The sequence below is a fragment of the Mustela nigripes genome, chromosome 4 (assembly GCF_022355385.1).
Source record: "Mustela nigripes isolate SB6536 chromosome 4, MUSNIG.SB6536, whole genome shotgun sequence".
Lineage (NCBI taxonomy): Eukaryota > Metazoa > Chordata > Mammalia > Carnivora > Mustelidae > Mustela > Mustela nigripes.
The window spans coordinates 40,406,395-40,429,381 of NC_081560.1; the positions used below are offsets into that span (position 1 = coordinate 40,406,395).

At 42.7% G+C, this 22,987-nt stretch overlaps 1 protein-coding gene across 7 annotated transcripts in view; it reads left to right on the forward strand.

Moving 5' to 3' along the window:
* The window catches only part of ELMO1 (engulfment and cell motility 1), a 521,901-nt gene that overhangs the window by 155,436 nt on the left and 343,478 nt on the right, over positions 1-22,987 (forward strand). For all 7 annotated transcript variants that reach the window (XM_059396569.1, XM_059396564.1, XM_059396568.1 and 4 more), the window contains 3 exons: positions 4,258-4,308; positions 8,227-8,396; positions 19,808-19,843. In XM_059396569.1, the coding sequence (XP_059252552.1) occupies positions 4,258-4,308; positions 8,227-8,396; positions 19,808-19,843 (257 nt within the window). The remainder of the gene's footprint in view (positions 1-4,257; positions 4,309-8,226; positions 8,397-19,807; positions 19,844-22,987) is intronic.

The window sequence follows — 22,987 nt, forward strand, 5'->3', positions numbered from 1 at the left end:
TTTAATTTTGTATAGTGTCTCATCTTTGGCCAGGCACACACAGGTTCAGAATTTTATTCAACCAATATTTATGGAGTCCTGCGCATATGCCAGGTCACAGGTAGCAGCTGGTTTAGAAAGGGTGTTAACAACAGTAGCACGGCATCGACTCCGGCGTGGGGGGTGACGTTCTGAGGGTGGAGAGACACTGCCGGTAGACATGCGTGCGCGCTCGCTCTCTCTCTCTCACACACACACACACACGCATGCCACACACAGCGCTTACTGAATACCAGCGCTTACTGAATACCAGCGCTTACTGAATGCTTGGAAGACTACATCAAAGAATGCCACTCCAAAACAGAGGTGGGGGCCCACGAATGATAACACAGTGATTCCCAGCTTCCCAGCCTTTGAGGTAAAATGCACTGTGGGGCACGACGCCTCAGCCACGTTGGTCTGTTGATAGAAGACATGTACGTTTGCGAATATTTGTTCTTTCTGCTGGGCCCATGCTACTGAATTTAGGGTCTTAGGCTTAGGATAACTTAGATTATACTATTATTTTATTGATCAGATTATGTAGAGAGACGAGCTAAAAACAAAGATACGCAGCAGTGTACTTTTTGGGTGGTATTTTTGTACCTAATAATAAAGAGCCAACTTTATTTTCTGGAGTGTTTGCTGCGTGCCAGGCACTGTTCCGAGTACCATGAATGGATGATTTCAGCTAATCCTCAGCACAACCTTAGGAGACAGGTACTGTCCCCATGGTGCAGCTGAAGGAGCTAGCACAAAGGACAGATGTGTCACTTTTTTCAGATTCCCTGGGTAAGAAGTGAAATACGGGTCACATCCATAGTGTCCTGCCTGGAGACCCTGCTCTGAACTGAGGCTCCATGTGGCTTGGATGGAATTTATAGCATCAGGACAAGCACAAGCCCCTTCCTTTGCTGCCCAAGTTAGCATCTCTCGGTGACTGGAAGGTGGCATCAGCTGCGGGGAGAAGAGTGCGTTGTGGCTGATTCTCCTGGCTTTTCCTTTGGGTCTCATCCTCTTTTCTGCTGGGACCTTAATGGTTTTCATGCATATTTCACAGCTCTTCTGCATATCTGCTTTTATTCCAAAATGCCAAACACTGTTTTTAAGAACAAGTCTTTCCAAAGGAAGGAAAAGACAGGAGGTGAATGAACTGCTGCGGGAGGAGACGCAGGCAGAGGGATGCGAGCTGCTCTCCGTCTGATGGTGGCAGTCACTCTCGGTCTGAGCCGGTTCTAGGCCAGGCTTGGCATCTGTGGCACCTGTGGTTCTTCCTGTACTCTAAGTAATGACTTGCTGTCCCCATTTAGGGAAGAGAAGAATTGCATCTGTGTGGTTAAGTAGCTTGCACGGAGCACACACAGCTGGTGCGATGCATGTGAGGAATTTGAACCCAGCTCCGGCCGTCAGTGGCTACAGCACTGCTTTGGTTTTCAGCAAACCACCCTCAAGACCCTTTCATCACAGAACTCGTGCTTAGACTCCAGAAAGTCAGGAGTCAGCCTTGCAGGAGTCAACGTGGGGCCAGCTGCTTGATTTTACTGCTGTCATACCCCACCCTATGTCCCGCGGCTGTGGCCTGAGGATCTGCAGGGCATTGTCAACACCACACTTAACTTCCTTGCTCTCACGGACCTTGACAGTTGATGGGGATAAGGACCCTCTGAGGATAAAGGCAGGATCTTGTTCTTCCAGAGGGATCGTGTGCAGCTTCTGGGGTCAGATCTCCCTCTCCCTCCAGGATGGGTTTGCAGCTTCCCTTCCCCCTCCATGATGTTGGGCAAGTGATTTACCTTCTCAGCAACTTTGGTTTCTCATCTTGAAAATGGGCATGGAGTTGGGGGCACTTGACTGGCTCAGTCGGTAGAACGTGCGACTGTTGATCTCAGGCTTGTGAGTTTGAGTCCCACGTTGGATATAGAGATTCCTTTAAAAAAATGTTTAAAAAACTGGGCATAGAGTTATTACGATGGTTAAATAAGCACGACAACAGAACCCAACAATACATCAGCTCGGTGCCTTCCAATAAATGTTTTTTGCTATTATTAGGAATCCCTTACCCCCACCCCAAATTCCAGTAGGAGATATTATTCTAAATCCTCCTGGCCACTTTGTATCAACAGGGCCTCTTTTTCTCCTTGACTAGCTCTTCGGGAAGAATAAACTGGGCCCTTCTTTCCTCTGGGAAGGAAGTTCCGTTAGGTCTTCTAGCTGTCTGCTGGTTCTCACTGTGAGCCTTGTTCTCCATAAAAACTAAGAAGGGGGATATTTTAGGTTTTTCATCTTCTGACTCTCTTCATTCTCGGTTCATTTAGAACCTGAGCAGGAAAAAGGTATGCCTTGGATTCAGCTTCCTTAATATTCTGTCATGAGTGTTTGCTATCTTCTTCTCCCGTTCTCATAGAGTCTTAGGATTTTAGGGTTCAAAGGTTTTTTAAATGACTGAAATTAATTTCACTATTCCTGCTCCCCCCCACGGTGGAATTCAGCCCTTGCTGGAAACTTCCAGGAACGAGGAGCTTGCTTTCTTAAGAGGAAGTGCAGGGTATCTGGGTGGGGGTCAGGGATGCTCTAGATTGGGCCGGAATCACCCAAGAGGGGGTTGGAGCTGGCAGAGTGGGGCTTTCAGGCCATCCTGCACTGCCTATAAAATGTTCAGATTAGGTTTTCTTTGGGAGACAGTACGGGCCTGAAGGCTGCTCCCTTTCAGGTAGTTATTTTAGAAAATTCATTTTCCAGTAAGTGGTCAGAATTGGAGCAGGGAGAGTACAAGTGTTCTATGTGCTTTTGGCATCTTATCCTGAGAAATTTCCCACCACTTCAGTCCACCTGCTGAGGCAATTCTAGCTTGTGACTTGTCTTGAATGATGCAGGACACTGAACCTCATGGCACTTTTATTAACTTCTGGCCTTTATGCTCTACAGCTGGGCATGTGCACGTGTGACTCCCAGCAGGTCACCTCCTGAAAGCTGAGTGTGGTGCGTACTCTGGTGGCAGGAAATAAAACTACCAGGGAAATTCTCCTTCCAGTGCCAAGAGATGCTAAGAGACAGCTTGAGAACACTCACCTCAAATATACCCGCTAAGGGGAGGAGGACTGATTTGGGATCTGCTTATTTATGCTGTTTGTTCTTAACACTGAGGCAACATGCAGGAGGCTCTGGGGCGCCTGGGTGACTCAGTCAGTGAAGCATCTGCCTTCGGCTCAGATCATGATCCCAGGGTCCTGGGATTTATTGGAAGGTCCTGAGCAGGGAGCCTGCTTCTCCCTCTCCCTCTGTCACTCCTCCTACTGAAATAAATAAAATCTTAAAAAAAAAAAAAAAAAGCAACATGCAGTTAGAGCAGCAGAGGTTAAGAAAGCAAACTCCTTAATAGAAGCTTACAAAAAATAGCTTTACTGAGATAGAAGTCACATTCTCCCAAATCCACTGTTTAACGTGTTCAGTTCGGTGGTTTTTAATGTATTCATAGATTGGTGAAATCATCACCACAATCAACTTCAGAACATTTGCATCCCCTGGAAAGGAAACCCTGCAACCATTAATGTTCATTCTCCCCACCCCTGCCCACCAGCCCCTGGAAACAGCCAATCTCCTCTCTGTCCCAGTGGATTTGCCTATTCTGGACATTTCCTGTAAGTGGAGTCATAACATACGTGGTCTTTGTGTCAGGATTCTTTCACTTAGTGTAGTGTTTTCAAGGTCCCGTCACGCTGTAACATGCATCAGTACTTCTCTTTCTTGCCCAGTAATACTCCGTTGAACGGCGAGACCACATTTTGTTTACCCATTCATCAGCTGACGGACATTTGGGTGGTTTACAACTTTTGGCTGTTACGAATAATGTTTTTTGAACATTCATGTACAAGTTTTTGTGTAAATGTATGCCTTAACTCCAGCAGAACTGCTAGGTCACGTTTCCTAAATAACCTTTCAAACTTGCTTTTTTGGTGCTGTTCTTGGGCCTCATATTCCTGTTCTTTGAATTTATATTCACGTCTGTGCTCAATGTTACCTATGACTTGATAGAAAGTTAATACAGCTGAGACCCAGTTTACAGTTCTTTGTTGAAATAATTAAAAGCCACTCAGTAATTTAGAAAATAAAATGATAATAAACTGAGTCGTAAGAATTCTTATTATATAGTGTTACTACTAGATCATTTTTGCTTTTGCTTTCTTTTTACCAGACTGCTCAACTTTAAAGATTTACCAAGATTTTATTTTTCTTTTCCAGAATCGCAATGAAATAAAAAATGGCACTATCCTTCGGTTAACCACATCTCCAGTAAGTTGACCTGAGTGTATAGCTTTCCAGTAAATACTTTACTCTCCAGTTCTGCTATATGCGATTAAGAGATGTTAACTTTTGGGGGTGATGTAAGTGCAAAACTGAAGGTCTCTGGCATGTCCTGACATGTGGATTCTGGGTTGGCAGGAATGTCCTTCCTTATATTTCCCATTACAGAGGAGGAAGCTTTTATTTTCGGTTAAGAGCAAGGAAACGGACTTTAAGGTTTGCGTTTGGTGATCATTTCAGTAACTCTTATATTACAGGTATGATAACTCCGCTGCCCTGATGGGTTTTACCCACCTGCCCAACACATCCGCCTAATGCCCTCTAAGCAAATTCAGTCAACAAACAAAGGAAACAAACCCAAAGACAGCCCATTACCTCTCTTTAAAGTCGGGGTGTGTCTGTGTGGAAAAGTGAGAGTGTTGAAGCATTTTCCAGTTCTGGCCAGTGATGATGACGATTGATAATAATGTAGTTTACGAAATGCTTACCACTTAATCTGTTTCATTGCCAGCTGATCTAGATAAGACACTTTAAGGTCTCCCCAATAAGAGCTGCTCACCAGAATGCTGTAGAATATTTAGGCCACTGTAGCTGGCTGTGTTGCTTATCTTCATCTTTCTTCCTTGCTTGTAGATACTTTGGATAGTAACATTAGCATATTTAAACTAGATTATTTCACAGTGCATTTTATTGCTTTCCTAAAAAATAATCTGCGCAAAATACACCAAGTGTTACTATTTTCACTCTGCATATGTGACAAAAACTGTGTCTAACTCTTATTTTCAGTTTCCACTGAAGCCATGTGGTAGGCTAAAAATAAATTTAAAAATTGGGAAAAGCATCTGGCTGAAGTTAAACTGTGGGTACTGTAACTACCACACATTCTTCTTGCTGAAAATTACATTAGAGGGGCTTTAAAACTCCTAAACATTTTACCCAATAACATCTTGAACCTAAACACAGCGACAGGCTCCACAGAATGCATGGCTGGAGTTGGCCAGACTGTCTTCTGATGCCTTCTTCTCCACTTACTGGAAGTCATCATTCATACTCATTTTTCAATGACCACATGATGAGCTGAGACATTTTTGTCTGACTTAGCATTGACCTTACTTTAGTCAGCATGAACTAATGCTAATTTGACATTTCTAGAGCATGGTTTCAGCTGCGTTTTGTCGTTGCTGTTTATCCTGTTACAATTGCTCTTCTGCTGGCCGGCACAAAGAGTACACCTTGCCTTTTGTTGGGTCTTAGAATTAGAGAGGCTTGGTTTTTACACCAAGATCTGCTCTAAGCCAAAGAAGATGTTTGTTCTTTTTTTATTGCTATAGGTTCATGAACAACATTTCCACAATGTGAGCCACTCCTTGGAAGGTTAGGTGTTTAGCAGGATGAGGTTTTTCAGTGCCCCGAAAGTCCGTCCTCTTCAGATCGTGACCAACACATTCTACACAGGGCAGTATCATAAGATGGGGTCCACATAGAGGATCCTGGTTTACGTGTTCTAAAGGGCCCCAAGCTGAATCACTGGTGGTACTCTAAAAATGCTGCTGTTTGGGTCTCTACAGAGAAACCGAATTACGATATCTAGAAAAGAGGTCCAGGAATCTGCATTTTAAGCACGCATTTTATAATTTGGCTGTGAACCCCAGGATCTAGAACTAGGCATTATTCTATAAGCAAGATATTTTGGCTCTGTAAATGTCACTTGTTGTTAGTAGATTTTTTTTTTTATTATTTTATGTTTAACTGAGAAATATGGGTCAGCATATGCTAACTCTTTCACTTTTTATATACACACAAAAAAATGTTAAAAAATAACATAACTGTCTCCATCAGATTTGCTAGGAAGTGTTAGTGTACCATAAAGAAATGAACAAATGGTGTTATACCATAAAAATGTTCAGTTCTTTCCTCTACCTTGGCTGAACTCTCCCTAGAGCCAGACAGAATGCACAGACACCTACATGTGTATGCATGTGTGTGCACATCCGTACACACACTCTTGCTTTAAGTGATGTGCACCTCTGCCGACTTCTGCCTCTCTGACCTTGGCTAAGTTGCATAACTTCTCTGGCCCTTCAGTTTCCTGTGTACAATGAAGATGGTGAGGATACCTACCTGATAGGATTACTGTGTAGTTTAAATGAATTCCTTCTCGAGGATATTTAGAACAGAGGCTCATAAAAAGCCCCAAGTAACTTTGCTGATTTTATTACTAGTATTAACAGCCCCAAACACTGTTAGTCAGAATTAATACTGATAGCGAGATAATCTTTGAGTATTCCTTCATTATCATCATTTGTACAGTAAATGCTGACATCCTGCTTGGAGAAAAATGTATTTTTCAAGGAATTCAAAGTCATCCACTTGGTTTAAATACATGTTAATGCTGTATGTCCATTTGGAAAATTGTAAGAACAATGTATCTTTGAGTGATTTTAAAAGATGAAATGATTCTTGCTCGACTCTCCCTTAACCCCCTTAAAAACATAGGATTTCGGGTTGGGGTGATTTGTCAGATATCTAGGGATCTGTGAGTGAGTAGAGAGTTCTCTTTCTCCTCCTTCCTTCTCCCCCCTCTTGTTTCTGATGCAACGTGTCAGTTGATGGTTGCGATGGGAGACTACCGTGTGTCTCTGACCAAGTTGGGGAGGGTGTGGGGTGCATTCCTGTCTTGGTCCCTGAAGATTTGGCATGAGTTTCTCTGCTGGGTCCCCTTCTCTCCTGGGGGCTACTTCCAGATGAAGTGAAGGGGGAGACCTGGGCAGGGAGGGAGGGGTCCCTGGCCGTGGAGCCCAATGGGGTGGGGTGGGGAACCTTTGCTGTCAGTACTTGGGTGGATTCCCTGCCTTCCGTCTGCAATCTTAACCCCGTTAGAGCTCACTGGGGGCTCCTTGGATCATTCTCAGAGTTTCTGTTCAGAAGATGCCTCACTGTTGGGGACAACTATCCCCTCTTCTTCTTCCTCTGAAATATAACACGTTTCAGAGAAGAAAGCAAGTAGCCAAGAGGGAGAATATGAAGACGGCAATGGCACATTGCAATTTGGAGTTAAATAATAAGTACTACAGATGTCGAGTTATTTCCATTGAGCAGAAATACAGGCAGAAAAATTTAATATTTTATTTTTCTTCCTGTCTGCCCCAGCTGAAAAGTAGATATGAAAACCATTACTGAAATCTAAACCGTAAGTTATTATCCAGAAGGTCAGCTCCTCCAATATATTTCCATTCCTCCCTGCCCTGTGTGTAGTAGCCAAGGGCAGATGCCGTAAAAAGAAGCCTAATTTTAGGCAAAGTGGCTAATTTGGTTTCCAAATTATTTTATTTTATATTGATGCAGTAATTAGCCGATGCCTGTGAAACACATGGTGTTGAAAAGTGAAATTTATAAGCGCCATTGTGTTGTGCTGGAAAATGTTCAGTAACCGGGAGAGATCACTTGGGTGTCTAATGAAGCTTTTGAACACGGTGTGTAGGCAGTTTTTACGCAGAGTATTGACTGAACAGGTGAACGTGTTGCATAAATTTGTGTAATTGTTTAAGCAAATAGCTTTTTGTCATTTGTAGATAATAATTTTACTTAAAAGGTAAATGTTTTCCCCATTTCCCCCTCCTCACTGCCACTCCAGTTCCATTTCTGGGGCTTTATTGGTTTTGCGCTCTTGCTTTTCCAAGAGATGGAAATATGGGCTCTGTCAGGAAAGTGTTGATTCCCATCATGAAGTTAACAGCCGTTGCCTGAAGGCAGAGTCATTATGGTTGGAAACCTGCCCTTGGTACAGAGGATGCATATGGTCTCCTGCTTTGGCCTCAGTGTCTTGTTTTTCAACGAAACGGTAATTTTCTGTCAGTTGGGGTTTCCTCTATGAACACTCTTCCCTTTGTTTTTGTCCTCAACGAGGCTCAAAACGCCCAGCAGCTCCACGAACGAATCCAGTCATCGAGTATGGACGCCAAGCTGGAGGCCTTGAAGGACCTAGCCAGCCTCTCCCGGGATGTCACGTTTGCCCAGGAGTTCATAAATCTCGATGGCATCTCTCTCCTCACACAGATGGTTGAAAGCGGCACCGAGTAAGCATCTTTTATTCAGACTTCGAGTCCTTCTATTCTCTCCAGTATTCCGGGTATTAGTTACTTTCCTTGCACTTGCAGTTTCTAGTTTTAAAGACCAGAAATTGACTGCTCCACTCCCCCAAATCCTTATGTTCCAGAGTCTTAGACCAGGTCAAAATAGCATCCCTGAAGTGATTTTTTTAAAAAATAATCATTTGAGGGGCACCTGGGTGGGTCAGTCAGTTAAGCATCTGACTCCTGATCTTAGCTCAGGTCTTGATCTCAGGGTCGTGGTTTCAAGCCCCATGCTAGGCTCTGCGCTGGGCATGGAGCTTCCTTAAAAAAATTATCATGTAAATGATAAAGTATATATCCTTAATTATTTAAAATTAAATACAATAAGTATTTACTAAATACTGCGTGCAAAGAATGGAAGTTGGTAGAATTTAAGAAGATGTGAGGCTTGCCATTAAAAAATACATGGCGGCAGAATTCAAGTGACGTCTGATTCCTTCTGAGGGCGGCGAGTCCAGAGGTGGGACCAGTTACAGCTCACGGAAACCGACGGAGGGGGTGTCAGTGAGTGGGGCCTGAAGGAGTTCGAGTTCCGTCACAGTCAGGAAAGGGATGGGCATTTCTCCTTGGGGAGCGCACATTCTCAGGGAAGGCTTTGATTCTGTGGTGTGATTGGGGAGTGTAAAGAGCCAGATCGGGCTGACTCTTGCATGTGTGGACAGACTGCTCCCCTGACCACCGGACGCCAGGGTAGGGTTCACAGGTATCTGCTCATTCCCAAGTGGTCAGGTGCAACTGGCATTCACTATTATAATATGCAAATTATTTCGTGACGATGCCACGAAAGTTAGATATTAATATGCTAAATCAGTGATGTGCAAAGGTGGTATAGATATTTATGAGTAAAGAGTTAAATGTCCCTGAGAATTGGGGTTTAAGCCTGGGCCATTTACATGTCTCTTCAGTACCTGGTGATGCAAAGAATGAGCTGTTGACTGTGCGTGTTGCAGACCCATCTCAGTCCTCTCCCTTCCTTCATTCTTTTGTTCCTTCATACTTTCCTTCCATCTCCTACATGTGGCCTCTGCAAGTAGCACTTGTGACAGATTCTTTTTTTTTTTTTTATTGGCAAGCAGGCTTAGGTGATTTGGAGAGGGTTGATTGTAGACAGGTTTTGTTTATTTTTTAAATTTTTTAAAAAAGATTTTATTTATTTATTTGACAGAGAGAGAGATCACAAGTAGGCAGAGAGGCATGTAGAGGGCTCTGGCTGAGCAGAGAGCCAAATGTGGGGCTCGATCCCAGGACCCTGAGATCATGACCTGAGCCAAAGGCAGAGGCTCAACCCACTGAGCCACCCAGGTGCCCCTGTTTATTTTTTTTTTAATGAGGGCTGAAACTCAGCTCATTAAATTTTTGGCGAACATCAACTTGGAGCAGAGCAGGGAAACTCAGATTCTGGGGTTTACAGGAATCTCATGGTGCCTGCTATAAATTGGAGCTGGAGTTTGAACAGGCTCAGGGGAATTGAAGTAAGTTTTTGGATCTAAGGGACTTGACTAAGGAAAAGGAGAAAACATTTCATCTGTATTGGATGCCCCAGGCTGAGGTGTGGTGCAGAATGGGCCGGATCCCTCATTCTTTGGTAAGAGTGAGCTGGGGAGTGGGAGCTGTGATTATAATCACCTTCACCGGTCACTGTAGACGACTTCATGTGGGTGCCACATATGGAAGTTCCTGCAGAATCACTGATTGGAGTGGGACAGTGAGCCCTGAGGGGGGGTGCAGCCTCAGTCACATTTACAGTGTGTTAAATGAGTATGTAAAAATGCCCTCACATTTATAATCTGAGTCGCAGTCACTGATGTATCGCAGGCAGGGTGCTAGAGCCAGTGGTAGTGGAACCTGCTAACACCAGGTGTTTTTATCACAGATACCTAAGCATTCAGGGACTTAAGCTCTTGAGCATTCAGAATGATAGTGCTAATGCTTCTAAATTTAGCAGAATTGCAATCATAATTGCAATTGTAGTGTGAAGTATACTGAAAGCAGAGGTCCATGTGATTTATACCCTGAATAGAAGGCTGGGGCCGAGCTCTGAGATTGCCAAGGCTGGCATTTATATATTTTGGCAACGAGGAAAAATGCACATTAGGAGCTCCAGGGTTTTTTCTGTTGTTGTTGTTTTTTTAAATTCCCATTATATTGGTTTGCTAGGCAGCCATAACAAAATACCACAGGCTGTAGCTTACACAACAGAGATGTATTGTCTCATAGTTGTGGGGGCTGGAAGTCCAAGATCAAGGTGTTGGCAGCATTGGTTTCTCCTGTGGTCTCCTCAGTTTGCTGATGGCCGCCTTCTGGCTCTGCCCTCACGTGGCCTTTCCTCTCTCTCACTCATTCCTGAGTGAACCTCTCTGAAGGTCCACATTTCTTTTTCTTATAAAGAAACCAATCAGATTGGATTAGGACATACCCTCACGGCCTTATTTTAACTTCATCCCCTCTTTAAAGGCTCTGTCTCTAATGCGGTCCCATTCTGAGGGACTGGGAGACAGGGGCTCAAGATATGAATTCTAAGGGAACACAGTTTAGGCTCTAACACCCCTCACAGGGACACTGTCCTTTCTGCTTGAGAAGAAAAAGAGTGAACACTAATGCTCTGTATTTATCTTGTCAACATTATTGCTTAGTATCAGTGTCATTGCCTTGCCCTGTAATTCATCTCGACTTGTAGAGGGGCCCCCACAGAGCCATTCCACCTCGGACTGCGGACTGGGGAGGCATGTCTGAATTCTGTCTCCGTGTTGCACACAGATAACCGGAGAGGATGTTGACACCGCACGTGCTTTATGAGAACCGTTGTCATTGAATTCCTTTTTTTTTTTTTTTGAAAAGCGTTATTATAGTTATTAGTATTTTAATAATTTGTGATCTGCAAGCCGTGTTAATTTGTTCCATGCAGCTGGGTTTCAGACAGACAAACGACCTGAGGCCAGATCTTGGGCGAGTTCTGGTTTGCATTTATCTCTCATGCGTTCCCGTCGCCCTCTGTTTCTGAGAGGAATGGTGTCTCTCTGACGTGTGTTTGGTGTCCTCCTTACCGACTTGTGTCAGTTCGAAGTGAGGCTCCTTTCGGGACTGGAGGAAGGAGGTGCTGGAGCCACACGGCCTTCTGTCTCGTTCTGCTGGATCCCACAGCTCATTTTAAGAAGCTGCTTATTTGATGCCCGGCCATTATTCAGCTCTTTGGCTCAGATTAAAAAGATGAGAGAAAGACATTTTATTCTTATAAGGAAGCCTGGCTTCTCAATTAAGCTTCAGCAAGACTTTAATTAATTAATAGGCAACTTTGGGAACAGAAACTGTACAAATTAAATAGATCCTGCAATTTGGAATATATTTCACTGTGACTCCTGGGCATATTTCCAGCAGGGGAAGGCAGAGGTTGCCTAAGTAGGACCTGTGGAAATTTTTAGGAAACACTGAAGAAATGTAGCTGGAATTTTCCCCCTGACTGAGGAGCCATAATGAGATTCAAAGATTACTCACCTGCTTGTCATTACTCAAGGCTGAGTTTTTAAAGGTCTCTCTCTCCAGTTGGTCCCAGAAGGGGCCATGGGGCAAAATGAGCAACAGAGGAGCAACGGGAGTGTCACATTGGCAGGGCATAGTGTCTAAAACCTGAACTGAATTTTTCCATCCTTGTGGAATTTAGAAATTCCCTTCCTAGTCTAAGCTTGAAACATATGTGTGGAAGCAAGTGAAGCTGTGGGGAAACGTGTTGGCTCAGCCCGAGAGAGGCAGGGGTGTCAGGCAAGGAAAGTCAAGGAGTGGACAGTGTTTTTCTTTCTTTTTTTTTTTTTTTTTTTAAAGCAGGTACTTAGACACTTCTCAAGGGGTTAATATCCAGAACCTCTAAAGAGCTCATATAACTCAATAACAAAAACCAGCCCGGTTAAAAAATGGGCAGAGGGGAGTTCCTAGGTGGCTTAGTGGATTAAGACTCTGCCTTTGGCTTAGGTTATGGTCTCAGGGTCCTGGGATCAAGCCCCACACTGGGCTCTCTAATCAATCAGCAGGGAGCCTGCTTCCTCCTCTCTTCCTCTCTCTGTCTGCCTCTCTGCCTACTTGTGATCTCTGTCAAATAAATAAATAAAATCTTTAAAAAAATAAAATCTATTAAAAAAAATGGGCAGAGGATCTGAATAGACATTCGTCCAGAGAATACATACAGATGGCCAACAGATAGTTGAAAGAGGCTCCACAGCACTCGTCATCAGGGGCAAGCAAACCCAAGTGAGAATTTAGCTTACGCCTGTCAGAGTCACTGCTGTTGAAACAAGAAATAACAGGGGTTGGAGAGCATGCAGAGAAAAGTGAACCCTTGTACACGGTTGGTGGGACCGTAAATTGGTGCAGCCCCTCTGGAAAACAGTGTGGATGTTCCTCAAAACATTACAATTAAAACTGCCATGTGACCCAGCAGTTGGACAATTAGGTATCTATCTGAAGACAATGAAAACATTAATTTGATAAGGTACACACATCCCCGGGCCTATTGCAGCATTACTGACAATAGCCAACATACGGAAACAACTGAGATGTCCACTGATCACTGATGGATGAATGGATAAAGATGTGACATATAGGTCTGATGGAGTAGTACTCAGCCATTTGTGACGACCTGGATGGACCTAGAGGGTATTAAACTAAGTAATACAAGTCAGTCAAAGAAGGGCAAACACGACATGATTTCACTTACACATGGAATCTGAAAAACAAAACCAAACTAAGCCCAGACTTACCATTACAGGGAACAGGTTGGTGGTTGCTAGAGAGGAAAGAGCTTGGAGGGTAGGCAGGATGGGTGGAGGAGATCAAGAAGCATCAACATTCAAGTATAAAATAAACAAGTCCCCGTGATGTAAGAATGTAGGCAGTAACATTGTATTGACTTTGTATGGTGACAGACGGTAAGTAGACACTGTGGTGATCCTTTCACAATGTCTTCAGATGTGGATTTGCTCTTGTATACCTCAAACTAACATGATATTGTATGCCAGTTACAGCTCAGTACATGAAAAATAAAATGAAATATTTTATTTTAATTGAAAGAAAAGAATCATACCTGCCACCCTGAGCCCAGTGTAGTGACTAACACTGCCTTTCTTGGGCTTTCAATAAAACATCGTGTTCTTTGTCTGTGCCTCTACACACATGGTCAAGAGGATAGTTTATCTTCTGTCCTTCCAGTGCTAAACAGAAGAACAGGGGGAACATTTCCAAGAATGAAAGGGCAGGATTCTTACAGTTTCCTTCCCACTTGGCTATGTGACAGGAAAATTACGCTGTTGGACTATGAGTAAGCTGTAGCACCACCCTGGGCAGAGAAGTGGAGAGAGAGAAAAAGTTAAATTCATGTATTTACAAAAAAACTCGAGACACTCTTTTGAATTAGCTTTCTATCTTTAATTAAAAAAATTATATTATTTAATAAATGTAAGTAACGGTGCCTGGGTGGCTCAGTGTTAAAGCCTCTGTCTTTGACTCAGGTCATGATCCCAGGGTCCTGGGATCAAGCCCCGCATTGGACTTTCTGCTCAGCGGGGAGCCTGCTTCCCCCCCCACCTCTCTCTCTGCCTGCTTCTCTGCCTACTTGTGATCTGTGTCTGTCAAATAAATAAATAAAATCTTTTTTAAAAAAAGAAATAAATATAAGTAAACAGAGGAGGAAATAAGAATCATTTGTAATCTGCCTTCCCAGAGACATTTTTAATATTGTGGTATATATCCTTTTTGCATTTCTTTTATGTATATAAATATATTTAAGATTTTATTTATTTATTTGAGAGAGAAAGCGAGAGATCACAAAGGGAGAAGGAGAAGCAGACTTGCTGCCAACTGAGTGGAGAGCCCAATGCTGGGCTCAATTCCAGGACCCCGAGATCATGACCTCACCCGAAGGCAGATGCTAAAATGACTGAGCCATCTAGGTGCTCCCTTTTTTGAATTTCTTTTAGGTATATGCACACATGCACAGGCTTTGCAAAAGAAGAATTACAATCGTCACACTCTTGTATACCTTTTTATACCTAATAATATTTCCATGTAACTAATATTATTTCCATCATCACTTGTGTTGTTTGTATATTATTGCATTTTTAGAACTTTGTTGAGGTACAGTTGAGGTACAGTGTGACAATTTGAAGGATGTACACAGTATGGTTAACCATTCCACTGTTGTTGGACATTTCCATTATCTTGGTGTCTTTTTCACATTCTCTAATCAGTTTTTCTTCTAGAAAAATCTTTGTGAATATTTAAGTTATTTTGTTGGAATATGATTCCTGATTCAGAGGGTTTTTAAAAAGTATTTACACATTAACACTTTTTTAAAAAAAGATTATTTGAGAGAGAGAGGGGGAGAGAGAGCACAGTGAGCGGGGGGGGAGGATCAGAGGGAGAAGCAGACTCCCTGCTGTGCAGGGATACCCATGCAGGACTCAATCCTGAGACTCCGGGATCATGACCTGAACTGAAGGCAGTCACTTAACCAACTGAGCCACTCAGGCGCCCTAGGATATACACATTTTAAAGCTGTTTTACAAATAAGAACAGCCCTGCAGCTCGTTGAAATATCCTTATTTATACTTTATTACTTGTGGGGGAATCTATCCATTTCTAACACCCTGGCCAGTACTGGGCTGGTGGTCCCTCAGGGATTCTAGCTTTCCTAAGAAAAATAGCAGTGAGATAGTGAGGGGTTCTCACTAATCTGGGGAATTTACAAGTGCTTTTTTTTTTTTTTTTTTTTTGGTTGAAGTCATTTCTCCAAAATTTGGCAGTATTAGAAATAGTGGAGAGAGTTCCAGAGTTTGAGAGAGATGTCAAAAGCTCTCAAGTTATTGTCTTAAAGAACAATGTTAATTGTATAAATTATTAGTCCCCTCCCCATTCTGTCCTACATATGTACATAGTTGAGGACCTTTGATGGTGCATATGTATAGCTCTGTGTGTTTGTGTTTATAAAAATTGTTGTCAGCATTCATGAACACACAGTTTCATGTGAAACTTTCATTATGCGACTCGTTTTTTCCAGGCGCGAATCAGAGCTACAGCCATTCCTTAGGAGATGTGAAAATTGGTGTATGACTTGAATTAAGCACCTGAATGATGTCTTGGCATTGATGTTGCCTAGCGCCCACAGTTGACAATGGATTTGTGGATTTTATTCATTTAGTTAAGTGTGTATTACTTGAGTGCTGAGTGTTTCTGACGTGGGGTGAGGCACACCGGAGAAGGTGTGTGGGGGAAAATACAAAGATGGATATGACAGTTTTGGACTATGTGTGACCTTTTTTGAACTTCATCTTCACACAAAAGATGACTTTGTTTGTTTTTTTGAAAGTACCTTTGTTAACCTCTGCGGGCATGGATTCTCAGCTCTAACTTCATGCTCTTAATTCTAAGAATTTGGTGTCTCTCGTAAACCTTGGCTGTTCTGGAAGGCCCGAGCCAGGCCAAGCTGAGGAGCGACTCGCTGTTGAGCAGCTAAGTACAGGTCACACGGTGCGTGTCCTGCACTTCACCTTGGACCAAGGCCACAGGGAGGAGCCAGCAGCTCTCTGGACAGAAAGAAGCTGCTCCGTGTGGTCTTGGGGCCCCAGCTGTGAAGACCGCTGGGTCTCCCCAGATCATCTGCCCAATTTTTTGGATTCCGCACTCCGCAGAGTGCAGGGAGTTCCAACTGGAACAGCCTGTCTGGGGCCCGGCCAGAAATTTGCATCATGAACCCGGAAGAGATCAATCCTCTTGGGCTTTGTCAGCGGTTGTGCAGCAGAAAATTCCTTACACTGGATCTTCCCCCTTCCCGGCGCTCTTTGCTTTGTCCCTGGGTCTTTGTCTATCTGTGCAGCCATACCCCAGCAGACTCCACATCGAGGGTGCATGATAGTCCAGTGAGGCCACAGAAGAGACCGAGAGACAGTAGTCAAGACAGGCTGATTGGGGAAACTTGTAAACAAGGAGGACCGAAGCAGTGAAGAAAGCGTCCGCTGCTGGGATCTCCGTGCAGCCAGCTTTGACAGCACAGCAGCTTAGCCTGGCCAGCTATCTTCGGCCTCTCCCTTCTTGCATGGCCAGCGTTCCAAGGAGATCAAGGCCTGCCATCTGGACACCCTTCAGTGCAAAGGAGACGCTCTGGGCTGGGCATTTCCAGGAGCCCCTGACCCTGAAGGCTGGACAACACATTCTTCTACACATTCTGCTTGATGGGAAGATAGAGGGAGGTGGGATCGGTATGTTCTCAAGATAGTGATTAACAGGGACATTCAGGGTGAGCTTGCTCAAGCATCACCCTGGAAGCAAAAATGGAAATGAGAGAAGGTCTCACAGCCTGTTTAGAAAGGAGATTGTCTTCTGCCAGGGAACAGAATGCTGTACCTTGGCTCAGGTAGAGGCTTCTGGCTACCCTGAAATATCAGCCTTTCTAGACTCATTTGTTCCTGGCCATATTTCTTTTAAAAATGAGTATATTGAGAGACAGACAGACAGAGAACACAAGCAGGGGGAGTGGGAGAGGGAGAAGCAGGCTGCCTGCTGAGCAGGGAACCTGATGCAGGGCTCTATCCCAGCACCCTGGGATTAGGACCTGAGCCAAAGGCAGATGCTTAACGACTGAGCCACCCAGGTGCCCCCAGGGGAAAGACTTTTTTATACAGAAGAGGAGGAAGCAAAACAAAGCAATTATTTGACTGGCTGCAACTTAGAGTCTGGCTGGGTGTTTGTGATTGGTTACCCATAGGTAGCGTTTTTTGTTTTTTGTTTTTTTGTTTTGTTTTTCAACCTTATAGCATTTACAGGCTTAGATTTTGGTTTGCTTACTTACATAGGCCTCCAGCCTCAGGGCCACCCCAGTTAATGGCCTCCTTGTTTAATTAACTGAACAGTTCCCTACCTACTGGAAGAGTGGCAAGATCGAGTCTCACACTTGTCTCTGTTGTGTCCAGATTGCACCTTTGCACCAGGTGTTCCGTCTTTTCCTGATTGCGTTCTGTACGAAATGATTCCTTAAGGGTTTCCTTTTCTCTCCTGATTTTGGCAAGATTTAAGATGATAGGTCAGCCGCTTTTAGAATATCCTCCAGTTTGGGTTTGTTAAAAGGGAATTCATTACAGGTGATTTTTAGGAAACAATAAAAGCCTGGCTCTCACACAGATATAAAACTGGACACGTGTTCAAACAGTTTTACTCCCGTGAGGTGAGGGAACAGGGCAGATGTTTCAATGGTTTCAAAGTAGAAGTCAAAAGGGCACCAATTCATGTGAAGCAAAGGGATGTTGAAATCAATTGTAAGTAGAGGCAAACTGCATTTTCACCTACAAGGAGGAAGTCCATAAAATCACTGCGAGACGGGACTACATGTACATAGTCACCAGCTGCCTACACTTAGAGACAACTGGGCTGGCGTCTGAGACCTGGGAAGAGAACGCACAGCTTCCCGTTGGAACACAGGTGTCTTTATCTGCAGGTTTATCCTGTGTTGGTTTGTTGTTGTAAACCCATATTGTACATCTTTGGCTGGAATATCACCAATGCTTGTGGTTTCTCCATTACAGCCTGTGGATGGACTCGATGTCTTATCACTGGTGTTCACTTCGACTGCTTAAGAGAGCACTTTCCTGGAGTCTCTCCTGTAACACGTTTACCTCACCTTGTAATTAATAAATAATTTTGGAATGGTTTTGGGAGGGAGGATAGAAAAGAGTACAAATCAGATTTGAATGTTTTCCCGCAGAGATTTGGCTCTGCAACAGTATCAGCACGCCACTCTTTGAAACAGTGGACTCATTTGGTCCTGTTTAATTCAGTAAGCTGTGATCTGCCACTGTTATTATTTATTTTGGTGCACAGTCTGTCCCAGATTTAACTATGGAAGCTTCAAGCAGTGTTCTGTGCCCTTCTGACCTGTCTCCCATTATTCTCTGGGCACTTCGTTCCTTTCTGGCTCAGGGAGCTGTTCCAGGCTTATCTAGAACTTTCCTTACTTCAGTCCTGGCAGGAGTCATTTCTACAAGGAACCCAGTTCCTTTTAGTGGACGGTAGTGCTCAGCCCTTGGGAGGTGGCCCATCCTCTGCTCAAGTGTGCCTCCCTGTGGTGGGCTGGTCACCTACTACTTCTACCCTGCCCAGCGGCTTTTTGAGTGGGGGAAGGAAGGAAGCTGTTAAGTTTTTTGTTTTTTTTTCAAAGACAGGTCAAGGTAGGGGATGGGAGGAGGAAGAAGATGACTATATGCATTTTTTATACCTTCTCCCCTGCCCCTGATTTACCAAACACAAGATCTGATCTCCTGTGGTCAGTTAGGTTTCTGAAGTGGTTACATTTTATGTGGATGAAAATGAAACTTCACTTCATCTGAAGAGCCAAATCATTCATCAGCTGCTTATTATCTACTCTGCACAGACCTGACATAGTACTCAGTCACGGTGAAGGCCTCTGCCTTTAGGGAGCTGGAAGAAGAGTGAGATGTCCTGCCTAAGTCATACTACAGCTGATGTTTCTCTTAGCACGTGGGGGTATGAGTGCCGCCCTCAGTCTGGTCAAGGAAGGAGAATCAGAGGTCAGGAAGGGTTCCCAGAGGAGCCTGGAAGCTGGGGAGTTTGGAATAGAACTTAGCTAGTTGGACAAGCTGGTTAGATGGGAAGGGTATTCAAAACAGAGGGAAAAACATACTTAAGACCAGAGAAATATGGCAGACTGGAGGGATGGGAAGTGATTTGATAGGATGAACATCACTTGTTTCCTCATCTTCTTGACCTCAGTTTTTAAGAAGCATAGTGGTCCTTTCTTGCATTTTTTGCAGGGTACTATCACAGAGCTCCATCTGTTGTCCAAGATTAGTGCCGTATCTTGTGATACCTTCCCTGCAAAGAGGCAGTCTTTTCTCAAGAAAAGTCAAGTGGAATTAGTGGGCATTTTCCCAAAGAAAGATAATCAATTATTTATTCAGTGTTGAGCTTATACTTAAGAATTGGTCTAGTACTTTTTGGCTCCACTTTTTTTTTTTTTTTTCCCCATTGAAAATATGCCTGGTCTTATATCTAGGGATTTTCTCCCCTCTGAACACATACTCACTCTGATCTAAATGGAGTGTTCTGGTTGTCTTTACTCTTAAATTAATGCAGCGGGTTGGTTACAGTAGTTTAATTCCTATCTTCGATTGTTTCTTATCATTGGGGGAACACCAGTTTATTACTTCGAATAATGTTTTGAAATGAATAAAGTCATTTACATCATGGCAGTTACATCTCCCCTATATGTAATCCTGACCTTTCTTCAAGATATGTTCTCTGTGTAAAAATTATTGCTTTCAAACATGCTCCTCATATGTTTTTTTTTTCAAATTTTGCAGACGATACCAGAAATTGCAGAAGATCATGAAGCCTTGGTAAGAATTTATGATCAATTAATATAGACGATGTAACACTTCTTCTCTGCATAATTAAATCCTGTCCTCTGACTGACCTTATAACTATGTATCTAGATATTTTGAGTAAGTGATTTTTTTTTTTTTTGCTTGTTTGATATTCTTACTAACAGGTTCTTCAAAATCTTATCCCCCCCCCTTTTCTTTTGGTTGATCGTCAGAGGATTTTTTATGTTTGTCGCCACACAATGATTAAAACAGAATTGCTATCCTTTTCTGGGAGCAAGGCTAGGCATAATTTTATGTATTACTTTAAACAAAAACTTCCTTTTTTGTGCCTATCTGATGTTCAAAGTTAAGAGTCTTTGATTTTCTTCAGTGGCTCAGTATGAAAAAGATCCACATTAAAAAAAAAAGTTCAGGATTGAAGTATGGTATGAAAATTATTTACTCGGAGTCTCAGAAAGTGTTCAGTCCCCTATCAAGTGAATTGCATGATAATTGTGTCTGGAGATCTCAGAACTTCTTTCTTAGCGCTTTTCCTCCTCGGTGCCTTTCTTGTCCACTGAACAAGGTGAGTCCAAACAGGGTCTAACAAACTCTCTCCAGTGGGCAGAACAAATTTCCATTTTGCCAAGTTGTTAAGCAGATAGTTTCAATTTGAGAAGCAAAACTGAGCAACATCTGAAAATGTGTGTCTTATTTTTTCAGTCCTCAGAGAAAATTCCAATCACCTTCAAGTACATAAAACTGGTCTAAGTCATTCACCTTCCCCTACCCTTCCACATAGAAAAGAAAGTATATACTCCTTAGTTACTAAATCCTAATAAAGTGGAAAGCACTACTGAGTTTTTAGGGTAAAAATTTTTAAATATTCTTTTGATATATGTATTTAATATAGTAGGCACACTTAATGGTAATGGCAATAGAAGCCCTCTTTTATGAGCGTTTGTTCTGGGCACTGTCTCAATGTTTACACTCATTACTTTTAATCCACACTTCTATCCACCGCACAAGATCAGTATAATGAGAATTATTTCACTGACGCAGAAGTTAAAATCGGGGTGGAGATGGGACTCAAACTGAGATTTTCTCTAGCAACCTCATACAACTTACTAGTGTTGAGGAATTTGGGGGCTCTGAAGCCAGAGTAATTTTTAAAAATTTATCTGCCAATAATTTTAATCTTTTGGTATGTAGGGATGCTGGAAGTATGACTACCTGTGAACCACGATTTTCATTTATCAAGCATAGAATAAATCAGTGTTGAGGGCCTTCATTCTGGTAATGGCAGAATATCTTAATTAGACTATTACGGATAGCAATTACAGAATCTGGACAAAGTAGTGTAAACAAAAACACCTAAAAATAACTGCTTGAAGGAACTGGATAGCAACCCAAAGTAGACAGAAAGAAGGAGGTCAGCCCTTGGAAGAACAAATGAGTCTCAGATGAGATTTATGTGTTTGTAGCTTTTCCCTGAAGATCCCCGCTCCTGCAGTTATAATGCATGAAGTGGCTGAAAGCCTGAGTCTTGCTTGGTAGGACACTAAGAAGGTATAGTTTGGGGCTGATGGAACAGCTACCTCATGAGGCGAAATCCATGAAAGGAGGGAAGTTCAGAGGATATGAGACCCTGTGTCTACATACATCCACCTGTAAAATTGGCCCAAGTCAGCAGTGTGAATGTACATGTGTGTGAGTGTAGATGTGTGTGATAAACCTGGGGGGCCTGGTAAAAACAGCAACTGGAAATGAAAAGAATTGAGAAGAGTTTTAAACTGCCACTCACTACAGAATTTGGGAGTTTGATTCTAGCTAGGTTTGTTCCTGCTCTAACAAAACATTCTTCAGAAGAATAAAATTAAAATTTTGAGACTTGGTGGTCTTTTATTCCCAATGTTCAGAATATAATAATAATAAAAAAAAAAAAACTAGATATGTGAAGAAGAAGAAAAGATGACTCATTCTTAAGAAAAACAAAATAGGGGCACCTGGGTGGCTTAGTAGGTTAAAACCTCTGCCTTTGGCTCAGCTCATGATCCCAGGGTCCTGGGATCGAGCCCCGCATTGGGCTCTCTGCTCAGCAGGGAGACTGCTTTCCCCTCTCTCTCTCTGACTGCCTCTCTGCCTACTTGTGATCTCTGTCTGTCAAATAAATAAATAAAATATTAAAAAAAACAAAATAAAGCAAGTACCACAATCTGAGCCTGAGATGACCCAGGTGTTGGAATTAGCAAATGAAGATTCTAAAGCAACGTTTGTAACTATATTAAAAGAAGAAAGTATTTCTGTGATGTGTGCACAGATGAGAAGTCTTGGCAGAGAAATGGAAACCATAAAAAAATAACCAATTGGAGATTATAAAACTGGAAAGTGTAATACTTAAAATGACAAATTCATTGTATGGGAGTTGAAGATGGCAGAAGAGATAGTAACTTCGAAGACGTGTCAGTACAAATTGTTCAGTCCAAAGAATAGATAAAATGAATAGAGAGTAATTGATCTGTGAGATTGTAACAATTGATTTAAACCACATTTAATGGGGGTCTCAGAAAGAGAGAAGAGAGTGAAGCAGAAAAATATTTGAGGAAATAATGACAGTTTCCAAAATTTGTTGGAAAACATAAATTTATAGAGCTAAGAAGCTCAGTGATCCTAAGTGGGGTAAGTAGGAAACTGTTATCTGGAAATATTATAATTCAAAAAAATAAACTTTTGAAATTTAAGGAATTTATTTATTTATTTAGATTGAGTGTGAGCTGGGGGGTGGGTGGGGAGGAGAAGGGCAGAAGGAGAGAGAGAATCCCCAGCAGATGCTCTGTTGAGCATGGAGCCGGACCCTGGACTCGATCCCACAACCCTGAGATCATGACCTGAGCCAAAACCAAGAGTTGGACACTTAACTGACTGAGCCATGCAGGTGCCCCCAGCACAATATCATTTTCTAAAAGGAAATTGCAAACCAATCCTAAAACTTGAAATGTGTAGGACCTAGAATAGGCAAAACAGCCTTGGAAAAAGCAACAAAGATGAACCAAGTTGGAGGATTTCATTAACTGACTTTAAGACTTCCTATAAAGTTACTAATACACTACAGTTTGCCACAACGGAGTAGACAGATCAAAGGAACAGAATAGAGTCCAGAACTGATTTTCAGTTAGA